Source organism: Natrix helvetica (genome assembly GCF_964273705.1).
Source record: "Natrix helvetica genome assembly, chromosome: Z".
NCBI lineage: Eukaryota > Metazoa > Chordata > Lepidosauria > Squamata > Natricidae > Natrix > Natrix helvetica.
The window spans coordinates 2,036,133-2,049,168 of NC_138554.1; the positions used below are offsets into that span (position 1 = coordinate 2,036,133).

Consider the following 13,036-nt stretch of genomic DNA (forward strand, 5'->3'; position numbering starts at 1 on the left):
AACAACCCGGCCGGCTTTTATGCCTAGGGCGGTACTAGAACTCACTATCTCCTGGTGATTAGCCCAAGTCACCCAGCTGGCTTTTATGTGTAACATGGAACTGGAACTCACCATCTCCTGGTGATTGGCCCAAAGTGATTCAGCCAACTTTGATGTCTAAGGTGGGACTAGAACTCCCAGTCTCCTGGTGCCCAAGATCTCCCAATCGACTTTTTTTGCCGAAAATGTGACTAGAACTCCCAGTCTCCTGGTGTTTGGCTCAAAGTCACCCAATTGGCTTTTGTGCCTAGGACAGAACTAGAATTCACCGTTTCCCGGTTTCCTATTTGCTGCCTTAACCATTCCACCAAACTGCCATAAATATTATTGGTCAAAGCAAAGAAGGCTACCTGTTTCTTTCTTAAATCAGCCCCTTCCCCAGATTAAAAAGCCAAGTAAAGAACAGTCTGGCCTGGTCGGTTTGTTTGGATGGGTGACCACCAGGAGATATTACGACGACTCTTCCCAAGAAAAACCCTTCCCCAAACTCTGTGAAGAAAATCTTTTAACTTTTCTTTTTTAACGTGGTTTCCGTCCCTCCTTCTTCCTCTTCCCCCTACCCTTCCCCCCCCCTTTTTTTTTCAGGCTCAGCTGTGGAATTTCCATTCGGGGGGGTCATCTCATCACCGGCACAAGGTTTTACCCCCTTTGCAACAAGTCTGGAACCTGTTACATCTTGAGGTAAGAAGATGTCCCATGTTCACCTCCAATCCCCACCAAACGGGGGGCTCCATCTGTGCCCCCCCTTAACCCCCGGACCTTAATTCGCCTCCAAAGTCACCCTTTCATCCAGGCAAAGCTGGTTGGCCAAACTTGCGCCATTTGGGACTTACTTAAGCTGAAGGAATATTTGGGGGTTTCTGTTACTTTTTAAAAATTCTATGAGTCATTCGATAGCTTTTCAAAAGAAATGTTTTGGACCGATTTTCTTCCGTTCCGCAGTCTGTCGTGTCAATCACTGTTTCCATTTTTATTTTTTTGAGAACTCCTCTCTGGGGGAAAGTTAATATTTTTCTGAATATTAACGAAGGAATGTAAAAGAGGAAGAGGGTTTTTTCCAGGACTCCTGCGTGAGTTTTTTAAAAAATCTGCATCTTTTATTCAAAGAAAATGGCTGAAACTCCCCTGTATCTGATTGGACAAGATCAATGATGTTTGAGGGGGGGGAACTCCTGCTTGGAAAGGGGCTTCGACTAGATGACCTCCAAGGTCCCTTCCGGCTCTATTGTGATTATATTACATATTTATGTCAAATGGTGCAGGGTCTCCTGCCTGAGCGGGGGGTTGGACTAGATGACCTCCAAGGTCCCTTCCAACTCTGAAAATGCTGCCTTTGCGTCGTTGCTAAAAATAAAGGAATGGCAAAATTGTCCGGGAATACGGATAGTCCTCGACCGTGACGGAGGCCAAAATTTCCGTTGATAAATGAGGCGGCTTTTAAGTGAGCTTTGTCCCATTTTACGACCTTTCTTGTCACCGTGGTTAAGGGAATCCCTGCAATTGTTAAGTGAGTCACACGGCTGTTTAATGAATCCTGCTCCCCTGTTGACTTTGCTGGTCCGAAGGTCGTAAAAGGCGATCAAAGGACCCCGTGAAACTGCAACCATCATAAGTGTGAGTCGGTTGCCAAGCATCTGAATTGTGATCATGGGACTGGCAGCAACGGTCGTAAGTCTGAAAAGCGGTCATTAACAGAGTTGGAAGGGACCTTGGAAGTCAGTTTTTTTCAGTGCCATCGTATCTTCAGACAGTCACTAAACGACTGGTTGTAAGTTGAGGACCTCTTGGGTCTGGATGAGTTTTGTGGACATCTTTTGGCCTTGAAACAAGGAGGAAAACTTGGACGCCTTGTTTATTGCCTCCTTTCCCCGAGGCTGGATGGGGGATTCTGGGAGTTGAAGTCCACATGTTTGGAGAACCCCCTTCCTAAAACAGCGTTTTTCAACCTTTTTAGATGTGTGGACTTCAACTCCCAGAATCCCCCAGTCAAGATGGCTGCCTGAGGGATTCTGGGAGTTGAAGTCCACGAGTCTTAAAAGCAGCCAAAGTTTGATGCTCGTGTCCTAGAACAGCATTTTTCAATCTGCGTATATTTTAAATTGCATGAACTTCAACTCCCAGAATCCCCTGGTCAAGATGGCTGTCCTGAGGGATTCTGGGAGTTGAAGTCCACGCGTCTTAAAATCACTGAGTTTGGAGACTCCAGTTCTACAATGGTGTTGGTTTTTTTTTACCTTCTAAGATGTATGGACTTCAACTCCCAGAATCCCCCAATCAAGATCTGGGGGATTCTGGGAGTTGAAGTCCACAAGTCTAAGAGCAGCCAAGGTTGGACACCCCTGTTCCTAGAACAGCATTTTTCAATCTGTGTCTTTTAAATTGCATGAACTTCAACTCCCAGAATTCCCCTGCTGGCCATCTTGAACTGAGGGATTCTGGGAGTTGAGGTCCACCCACCTTAAAATTGCTAAAGTTGGACTGGCTGAGGAGTTCTGGGAGTTGAAGTCCACGCGCCTTAAAAATCACTAAGTTTGGAGACCCCTGTCCTACAACGATGTTGTTTTTTTACCTTTTAAGATTACCTTTCAACTCCCAGAATCCCCCAGTCAAGATGGCTGGTTGGGTGGGTGGGTGGGTGGGGATTCTGGGAGTTGAAGTCCCCCCCTCTTAAAAGCGTCCCAGATCTTCCCTCGAGATGCCCCGTTTTTGCGGGAAGGCCTTGCGAGTCGTCTCGTTAGCCGAAAAAGCCCATTTTCAAGGTCCAATCCCCTCTCTCTCGCACCTTCCCCTTCCCCCCCCCACCCCAGAAAAGGAATTTCTCGGCGAAGCGCAACCCCCAACTCAAGAGGCCCGGCCCCCCCATGGAGCCCCCCGTGGTCCAGCCCATCCCGCCGGTCCAGCATCCAGCCCACCTGGGCCACAGCGAAGAGATGCCGGCGCCCATGAAGAGACGGCGCAGCACCAGTCCCGATCAGGTAGAGAAGCCCCCCACCCGCCTCCCGCTGGCACTCTGCGCATGCTTCATTCCCTCCCTCCTCTGCGGCCGCTGCTTTCGCCTTCTGCTTGGGGGGCTGCTGGCTTTTTCAAAAGAAAGACGAGGGAGAAATGGCTCTGTAGGTGAGATTCATCTCTTCCTGGGACCTTCCCCCCCCCCCCCCCCTTGATGGGGAAGGATGTGGGGCAGCTGGGAGGGGGGAAGGAGGAGGCGGTGGGGATTTGGAGGCTGTGACCCACTCCTCTTGCTCTCTTTCTGCCCATGCCTGCCGGGGAGCAGAACGGTGTTAATGGGGGAGGCCAGCACCTCTCCGGTCCCGGAGCCCCCGGCAATCCCCACTATCAGCTGCCCAAGCCTGGATTATGGAGCCCCCTGCATGGAGACCCTTGGGTCCAGGAGCGCAAGAACTTGGCCGCCCCAGAGAGACAAGTAAGGCCGACGCCCCACTTCCAGGCCTCCCCACCCACCCCGGAAGGAGGGAAGGGAGGAGGGGGAGAGGGAGGGAGACAGATATTGGGAGGAAGAAGAAAGTGAAGGAAAGGGAGAGAGAGCATGAAAGAGAGGGGAAGAAGAAGGAAGGAAGGAAGGAAGAAAAGGAGGGAGGGGAAGAAAGGAAAGGAAGATAGAAAAGGGAAAGGAAAATAGGAGAGGAAAGGAAAGGAAGAAGAAAGAAAAGGAAAGGGAGAAATAGAAAAAGAAGGGATGGAAGAAAGGGCATGAGGAAGGGAAGAAAGATGGATGGGAATGAATGGAAGGAAAAGGAGAAGGGAGGGAAGGAAGGAAGAAACGAGAGAGAGATGGAGCAAAGAAGAGAGGAAAGGAAAAGGGCAAGGGAAGAAGGGATGGAAGGAAGGAAGGAGAAAAGGAGGGAGGGAGGAAGGAGAGAGAGGTGGAAAAAAGATGAGGGGAGGAAGGAACAAAGAGACGGAGGAAAGAAGAGAGGAAAGAACAAAAGGGAGGAAGGATGGAGGAAGGAGAGTATGACAAAGCTGATAATCCAATGTTTTAAATGGGGGGGGTCCTTGTGGAGGGCGGGGGGGGTCCCTCCTCCCTGTCCTTTGTATTCCCAGGTATACGGCCCGGAGTCCCGGCTTCTTGTGGGATGGGCGGCTGTATACATTTCATCACTATTAGCCCCCCCCCCCCCCCAATCTAGTAACCCACTGTTAGTGTCCCCCCCCCCCCCCCCGGGCGAGGGTGGGCAGCGGAGGCGAACGGGGGGGGGGGGGGAGCTTCCCTGCTCTGCCTGCTGCTGGCTGCCCGCTTGGCTTGGCATTTGCAAAGGCCCGATTCCAGGGGGGCTGGGGCTGGGGGGGGGAATGATTGGGGGGGGGGGTCAGCCCAGATCGCTTCATCTTGCAAGAAGGATCTTAATAGCAAGAACACCTGAATTTATTTATTTATTGTTTTCTTCCTTCCTTTCTTTCTTTCTCCTTCCTTCTTTCCTTTTCTTTCCTTCCTTTCTCCTTTCTTCCTCCTTCCTTCTTTCCTTTCTCCTTCCTACCTCCCTTCCCTCTTCCTTCCTTTCTCCCCCACTTTCTCCTTCCTTCATCCTTCCTTTCATTCTTTCTTTCTTTCTTTCTTTCTTTCTCCTTCCTTCCTTTCTCCTTCCTTCCTTTCTTCCTTCCTCCCTCCCTTCCTTTCTCCTTCCTTCCTTTCTTCCTTCCTCCCTCCCTTCATTTCTCCTTCCTTCCTTTCTTCTTTCCTCCCTCCCTTTCTCCTCCCTCCCTCCCTCCCTTCCTTCCTTTCTCCTTCCTTCCTTCCTTTCTTTCTTTCTTTTTCTTTCTTTCTTTCTTTCTTTCTTTCTTTCTTTCTTTCTTTCTTTCTCCTTCCTTCCTTTCTTCCTTCCTCCGTCCCTTCCTTTCTCCGTCCCTCCCTTCCTTTCTCCTCCCTTCCTTCCTACCTTCCTTTCTTCCTTCCTTCCTTCCTCCTTCCTTCTTTCCTTTCTCCTTCCTACCCCCCTTCCTTCCTTTCTCCCCCACTTTCTCCTTCCTTCCTTCATCCTTCCTTCCTTCCCTTTTACCTTCCTTCCTCCCTTCCTTCCTTCCTCCTCCCTCCCTCCCTCCCTCCCTCCCTTTCTTTCTCTCTCCGTCTTTCTCTTCCTCCCCCAGGAGCAGAGGAATTCAGTGGCTCACCCTTTCCCCTACCCGTCACCCGCCTACAGCTCCCACCCGCCTCCTCACCGCCTGCCGGCCATGGCGCCCCCTCCCCGCACACCGCCAGCACATCGCGCGCCCCTTGAGCCCCACGGCTGCTCAGCCCGGCCCAACGGAAGTGACCTTAGAGACGGCCGAGTCTCCCGGGTGCGTCCAGAGTCCACCACCACACCAGCAACGTCCGCCTGCGTGCCTTATGCCCCGCGCCCGACCCCGGGAGGACCCACCACCACCACCAGCAGCAGCAGCAGCAGCAAGACCACCTCACGGGGGCCCCTGGCCTCGGAAAGCCTTGTAAGTGGCCCCGGGGAGACTCAGGGAACGCTTGGGCACGGTGGGCCGTTTGGGCAGAGTCCTTGAAGAGGAAGGGGGTAGGGATGACCGAGGGAGGGAGGAGAGGAAGGAAGGAAGGAAGGAAGGAGGAAGAGAAAGTGAGAAGGGAGTGAGGAAGGAAGGAAAGAGAGAGGAGGGAGGAAAGGAAGGAAGGAGGGAGGAAGAGAAAGTGAGAAGGGAGTGATGAAGGAAGGAAGGAAGGAAAGAGAGAGGAGGGAGGGAGAGGAAGGAAGGAAGGAGAGAGGAAGAGAAAGTGAGAAGGGAATGATGAAGGAAGGAAAGAGGAGGGAGGGAGGAAAGGAAGGAAGGAAGGAGAGAGGAAGAGAAAGTGAGAAGGGATTGATGAAGGAAGGAAGGAAGGAAAGAGAGGAGGGAGGGAGAGGAAGGAAGGAAGGAGAGAGGAAGAGAAAGTGAGAAGGGAATGATGAAGGAAGGAAAGAGGAGGGAGAGGAAAGGAAGGAAGGAAGGAGGGAGGAAGAGAAAGTGAGAAGGGAGTGATGAAGGAAAGAAAGAGAGGAGGAAGGGAGGAAAGAAAGGAGAGAGGAAGAGAAAGTGAGAAGGGAGTGATGAAGGAAGGAAGGAAGGAAGGAAAGAGGAGGGAGGGAGGAAAGGAAGGAAGGAGAGAGGAAGAGAAAGTGAGAAGGGAGTGATGAAGGAAGGAAGGAAGGAAAGAGGAGGGAGGGAGGAAAGGAAGGAAGGAAGGAGAGAGGAAGAGAAAGTGAGAAGGGAGTGATGAAGGAAGGAAGGAAAGAGGGAAGGAGGGCGGGAGGGGTGAACGAAGGAACAAGAGAAGGGGAGGGAGGAAGGAAAGAAAAGATGGAAAGAGAGAAGGAAGGAGGGAAGGAAAGGAAGGAAAAGAGGAAAGGAAGAAGAGAGGAGGGAGGGAAGAAGGAAGAGAGAAGGGACGAAGGGAGGAAGAGAAGGGATTAAGGAAGGAAAGAGGGAGGAAGGGAAGGAGGGAAGAGAGGAAAGGGAAGGAAGGAGAAAAGAAGGGAAGAAGGAAGGAGAGAGGGGAGGGAGGAAAGGAAGGAAAAAGAGGAAGAGAAAGTCAGAAGGGAGTGATGGAAGGAAGGAAGGAAAGGAGGGAGGGAGGAACGAAGGAACAAGAGAAGGGGAGGGAGGAAGGAAAGAAAAAATGGAAAGAGGGAAGGAAAGGAAGGAAGGAAAAGAGGGAGGAAGGAGGGAGGGAAGAAGGAAGAGAGAAAGGAGGGAGGACGGAAGAGAATCAAGGGTTTAAGGAAGGAAAGGTAGTAAAGAGAGGGAGGAGAGCGGGAAGGAGGGAAGGAATGAGGGAGGAAGGGAAAGGAAGGAGAAGAGAAGGGAAGAAGGAAGGAGAGAGGGGAGGGAGGAAAGGAAGGAAGGAGAGTTTTTGAGAGATTTTATTTATGTTATTTCTCCCCCCCTTCTCCCCCCCCCCATAGGCTTCTTCTAATCATTACCAAACACCCGCTATGGAGTCGTCCAGTCCCACGTCGGAGAACGGTGGACGCAAACGGGCCCCGCCCTCCCGCCCCGCCCCTTGCCTCGCCCCCCGCAACCTGCCCTGTGCGCGCATGCAGCCCCCGCCTCCCAACCTCGCTGGGCCGCCGCCAGCCGCTGCCCCACCCCCTCCCTCAGCTCCCCAGTGCCCCCCAGCCCCGCCCCCTCCTCCCCCTCCCCCTCCGTTGCCCTGGCTGAACAAAGCGGGGGAGGGCAAGGCCGAGGACGAAGACCCCCTGGGGGACATCCTCTTCGGGTGCGGCGGGGAACCCTGCGGGGCCGACCCTCCGTCCTTGGCCAATTGCGACTCGGGGTGCGGCTTCCAGGATTCGGGGCCCAGCAGTCAGCAAGGGAGCTTCTCCCGCCCCCATGAAGGGGCTGGGGAGACTCCCGGGCCGGCCAGCCCCGAGCCTTCGCCGGCCCCCCAATTCTGGCTTTCCGAGAGCAGCCGGGAAGAGAACGGATCCGGGGGTGCCAGGCCCCGGAATCCGAGCCCCTCAATTACCTCAGGAACCTTCAGGTCCCCAGAAAGCCCCCCTCCGTTGCCGGTGCCCCCACCGCCACCGCCACCACCCCCGCTGCCTCCACCGTCCCGGGCCTCGTATCCAAAGACGCCGGAGCCGCCAGGGGTGCCCCCTGCCATGGAGGCATCCTCCGACCGCCTCTTTGGCTTTGCCAGCCCTCCGTTAGAAGATCAGTTCGAGGAACCCCCCGAGTTCTCCAAGATTTTGCCGGACGGGCTGGCCAACATCATGAAAATGCTGGACGAATCCATCCGCCGCGGGGAAGAAGAGCGGGAGGAGAGCTTTCCACCGCCGCCACCCCCTGCCGCCCTCCTCCCTAGCCCCCCTCCCCTGGCAAGGCCCAAGCTGCCCTCGGCCTCCGCTGGTTCCTTCGATTACCCCAAACCACCTGGGCAGGATCCCCCCGAGCCCCCTTGCCTCTATCGCTTCGGCAAGCGGGACACGGAAGAGCAGCGTCCCCCAGCAATGGCTGGCGCAGGCTCCGGCGGGGCGAAGTTCGCCCCCCACAACACCCCGTCCCTTCTCAAGTCTTTGGCCAATGTGCTGGAGGGGCAGAAACACTCCTATCGGCTCAAACCGATAACTCCCCCAGGTGCTAAGATCTCCCCCCCAGCCGGTGCGAGCCAGAGCCCCCTACCCCAATTCACTACCTCAGGCCAAGCGTGGGCTGGGGCCCCCGGCGGTGCCACGGAGGAACGCGCCTGCACGCCGCCACCCCTGCCCACCCCTCGGCCCGTGAAGTCCGAGTCGGAAGTGTTGGAGGAGATCAGCCGCGCCTGCGAGACCCTGGTGGGACGAGCAGGACGGGAGAAGAGCCCCCCGCCTCCTGTCAGTCCCCCACCTGTCCCGGCCTCCCCTCCGCCCGCTCCTCTCCTGGCCACTGTGCCTCCAGCGCCCCCGCCACCGACCCCTCCACGCCCCAAGGATGAATCCCGTAAGCCACACATGGAACACCGCCGGCACCGTCGGTCCAACCGTGACGGCTCGCGGAGACACCGGGACGGTAAAGCTCGCAAGGTTAAGAACCGGCAGATCCTGGGCAGTTTGGACGTGCAGAGCGCCGAGGGCCAAGCCCGGGAGAACGGGGCCAAGCCCCCACCGCCACCCCCACCGCCTCCACCCGAGCGGAGGTCTCCGGTCAAGAAGGAAGAAGGCCCGGTGGGCTCAATGTCCACCATGGTGTGCTCGGCCGACCTGCTGAAGCTGCGCTCCTTCACGGAGGGTCCCCCCAAGGAGCTGAAGATCCGGCTGATCAAGGTAGAGAGCGGGGACAAGGAGACTTTCATCGCCTCCGAAGTCGAGGAGCGACGCATCCCCCTGAGCGAGGTCACCATCAACCACTCGGCCGCGGAGGTCGTGAGGGCCAGCAAGTGAGTTTCCTCCAAGGAATTCCCAGTTGCTCGATACAAAATGCAGATCCACTGAGTAGCCTTCAACTTACATCAGGGGTGTCAAACTCAAGGCCCGTGGGCCGGATCCACCCCGTCGGGTGCTGAGATCTGGCCCGCAAGGCCACCCTCGAAACAGTAAAGGACCGGGCCACGGTGCTGTTCCTAACTGAGGTCCGTTTTCTGCTGCGACGCCTCCCTGCAACTCTCTGCGAGTGAAAATGGAGCTCGAGAGGGGCGCGTGTGAGCCTCCCGAGCTCCGTTTTCGCTGGCAGAATGCTCCGGGGGCCAAAGGGTCCCCCCCCCGACACGAGTGATGTCGAGCTGGCCACGCCCATCCTGGCCACACCCACCTGCACACACCCCGCACCCAAAGTCAAACACAACCCTGATGGGGCCCTCAATGAAATCGAGTTTGACAACCCTGACTTACAACCACAAATTAGGACCAGAATTTCTGTTGCTAAGTGAGACAGTTGTTAAGTGAGTCCTGCCCAATTTTATGACCTTTTTTGCCATGGTTGCTAAGTCAATCCTTTATTTATTATTGGGGTGACACAGTGGCTAAGTGGTTAAGACGCTAGTACTTGGGTTCGAGTCCCGAGCTCTGCGCGACGGGTTGAGTGTTCCTCGCTCCAGCTACTTTCCACCTAGTAGTTTGAAAGCATGTAAATGCAAGCAGATCAATAGGTACCACTTCAGTGGGCAAGTAACAGCACTATGTGATGTCATGCTGGCCACACGACTGCGGAAACGCCCTCGGACAGCGCCGGCTCAACGGCCTTGAAACAGAGGGGTGCACGCCCCCCACTACAATCGGCAACGACTAGCGGACTAACTTATCCACCGTGGTGATTCACTTAACGACCGTGGGAGGAAAGGTCGTAAAACAGGGCAAAACTCACTGAAGAAAGTGTCCCCCTTAGCAGCAGAAATGTTGGGCATGATTGTGGTCGTAAATCGAGGACTTCCTGTACCGAGAAAGGAGATTTTACGCAGCTTTTATCCATGCTCATATCGTCTCCTCTTCTCTCTCCCCCCCCCCCCCCCTGCGCTCTGTCCAGGCACGCCAAGGTGAAAGGGAAATTTAAGGAATCGTATTTATCCCAAAGTCACTCCGTTAAGCCGCAGATCAACATGGACGAAAAGCTGCCCCGGGATAAACTCAACCCACCAACGCCAAGCATCTATGTGAGTGTCCGTTTTGGGGGGTAGCTGGAGAGGGCTCTAAGTGAGGAGGGGGATGTCCACAAACTGTCTTGAGGGGGTTTTGTGTGTAAAAATCAGGGGTCTTAGGGCCTCTTAGTACGCAAACTGGGCCTACTGGCGGTGCTTTTAAAGTACCGATCAAAACAACTGCAAAGTTTCTAGCCCTCATGGCTGAAGAGGTCGATCTTTTTTAAAGAAAGAGAGGGGCAGGTCTTTCCTGGCAGACGTTCGAGAGCCCCAACGGGCAGAGAGGAAGGCCGTGAAATGAGGGAGGGGGAGAAAACCCGACTTAAGAAGGCGACAGTGGTCGTCGTTCATTACTCCGTGTGCACGGGGATTTGGGTCCTTCATTTTGGGGCAGAGGGGGCAGGCAAACAAAATGGCTCCCCAACCCCCCAAAAATGAAAGAATCATGGACTCTGGAGATTGGGGGCGGGGGTACGTTAGGATGCTGGGTCGTTTGACCCGGGGGTCTCCAGCCCAATCCACGAAATGAATGAAGCAAAATCAGTGTTTCTTGATTTTTAGCCACTTAAAGAGGGGTGGACTTCAACTCCCAGAATCCCCCAGCCAGCTCTTTTTTTTCTTCACTTTGCTGAAGTCAAGATATATTACGCTTATTGCATACCCACCGTCTATTAAGAAAGTTACTGGCTAGGGGATTCTGGGAGTTGAAGTCCACACGTCTTAAAGTGGCCCAGGTTGGAGACTCTGCATTTAAGACGTGTGGACTTCAACTCCCAGAATTCCCCAGCCAGCTCTTCTTTTCCCCTCACTTTGCCAAAGTCAAAGATATATTACGCTTCCTGCATACCCACCGTCTATTCAGAAAGTTACCCTATGCGGCTGGCTGGGGAATTCTGGGAGTTGAAGTCCACGCGTCTTAAAGCGGCTAAATATGGAGGAGCATTGAGTCAGATGCTAACTAGGAAAACTTCAGTGCACTCATCAGATTTTTGGAAGAAAAACCACGTTGATTGCTCTCCGTCTCCTGTTCTTGAGTGGATCGCCTCACGCCATCATCCATCTCACCTTCGTTCCTGGGTTTCTTTCTCAGCCCTGTCCTATTTCGTTCTGATTTCCGTTTTTCTTTCTTTCTTTTTATTTCCTCCTTTCTGATTCTTCCAAACCAGAATTCATTTCTTGATTCTTGGCCCAGTTGGGAAAACTAGAGGTGGGGAGGAAAAATAAAAAAAACTTAGATAGACAGCCACGAGATCATCGTGCTGAAAAGGGCCCTTAAGTGGTCATCCAGCCCCAACTCCCGTTAGACCGCAGGATTGGCAGCAGCCACGCCGTTACGCTAAATGACTGTGGAGCCTCAGTTTGAAAACCTCCAGCGAAGGGAAAGGAATGGCTCTGTGTCAAATCAGTTCCTCTGATTGACAGCTCTTCCTGTCCGCACGTCCTTCTTAAAATCTATTGAAATCTCATCTCATTTGGCCTAGTCTGACTCTCTGGAACCGGTGAGAATAAGTTCGGAACTATTATAGCAGTATTTCTCAAGTTTAGCAACTCTTAAGATGCATGGACTTCAACTCCTAGAATTCTGTGATTGAGATCATTAGACTTCAACTCCCAGAAGTCTGTGCTTAAGATGCATGGACTTCAACTCCCAGAATTCCGTGATTGAGAGACTTCGGCTCCCAGAATTCTGTGCTTAAGATAAATGAACTTCAACTCCCAGAATTCTGGGATTGAGATCATTAGACTTCAACTCCCAGAAGTCTGTGCTTAAGATGCATGGACTTCAACTCCCAGAATTCCGTGATTGAGAGACTTCGGCTCCCAGAATTCTGTGCTTAAGATAAATGAACTTCAACTCCCAGAATTCTGGGATTGAGATCATTAGACTTCAACTCCCAGAAGTCTGTGCTTAAGATGCATGGACTTCAACTCCCAGAATTCCGTGATTGAGAGACTTCGGCTCCCAGAATTCTGTGCTTAAGATAAATGAACTTCAACTCCCAGAATTCTGGGATTGAGATCATTAGACTTCAACTCCCAGAAGTCTGTGCTTAAGATGCATGGACTTCAACTCCCAGAATTCCGTGATTGAGAGACTTCGGCTCCCAGAATTCTGTGCTTAAGATAAATGAACTTCAACTCCCAGAATTCTGGGATTGAGATCATTAGACTTCAACTCCCAGAAGTCTGTGCTTAAGATGCATGGACTTCAACTCCCAGAATTCCGTGATTGAGAGACTTCGGCTCCCAGAATTCTGTGCTTAAGATAAATGAACTTCAACTCCCAGAATTCTGGGATTGAGATCATTAGACTTCAACTCCCAGAAGTCTGTGCTTAAGATGCATGGACTTCAACTCCCAGAATTCCGTGATTGAGAGACTTCGGCTCCCAGAATTCTGTGCTTAAGATAAATGAACTTCAACTCCCAGAATTCTGTAATTAACATGAATGGACTTCAATTACCAGAATTCCGTGATTGAGATAATTAGGCTTCAACTCCCAGAATTCTGTTAAGTTATATGGACTTCAACTCCCACAATTCTGTGCTGTGTTGTGTGCACTGTAATTCCCAGAATTCTGTGCTATGTTGGGAATTCTCTTACCTCCGTCTCTATATTGTTGGAAGCTGCTTTTTCCTTTAAAGCAACGTTTCTGCTTGCACAAAACTTAGGGTGGCATTTCCTGGTCATCTCCAAAAGTTCTTAGGTCTCCCTTTCTTTCTTTCTTTCTTTCTTTCTTTCTTTCTTTCTTTCTTTCTTTCTTTCTTTCTTTCTTTCTTTCTTTCTTTCTTTCTTTCTAAAAAAATCCTGTTTTTGTGGCTCTTAGCACTTTGTTTCTAGGGGTGCAGCTGCCCCAGATCTCCCTTCCTGGAGCCCTGAGATTTTCTCTCTCGTCCAGGAGAAATCTTTTGATCCCCCCCCCCAGAGGGATCCCCCCAAGCCGTT

At 52.8% G+C, this 13,036-nt stretch overlaps 1 protein-coding gene across 1 annotated transcript in view; it reads left to right on the plus strand.

The window, feature by feature from the left end:
- Positions 1-13,036, plus strand: part of LOC309381708 (lysine-specific demethylase 6B-like) — a gene marked incomplete at its 5' end in the record, with an annotated part of 35,539 nt that overhangs the window by 2,620 nt on the left and 19,883 nt on the right. The window contains 6 exons of the mRNA XM_081932995.1: positions 625-720; positions 2,847-3,014; positions 3,314-3,463; positions 5,146-5,484; positions 6,945-8,896; positions 9,979-10,105. Coding sequence (XP_081789121.1) covers positions 625-720; positions 2,847-3,014; positions 3,314-3,463; positions 5,146-5,484; positions 6,945-8,896; positions 9,979-10,105 — 2,832 coding nt within the window. The remainder of the gene's footprint in view (positions 1-624; positions 721-2,846; positions 3,015-3,313; positions 3,464-5,145; positions 5,485-6,944; positions 8,897-9,978; positions 10,106-13,036) is intronic.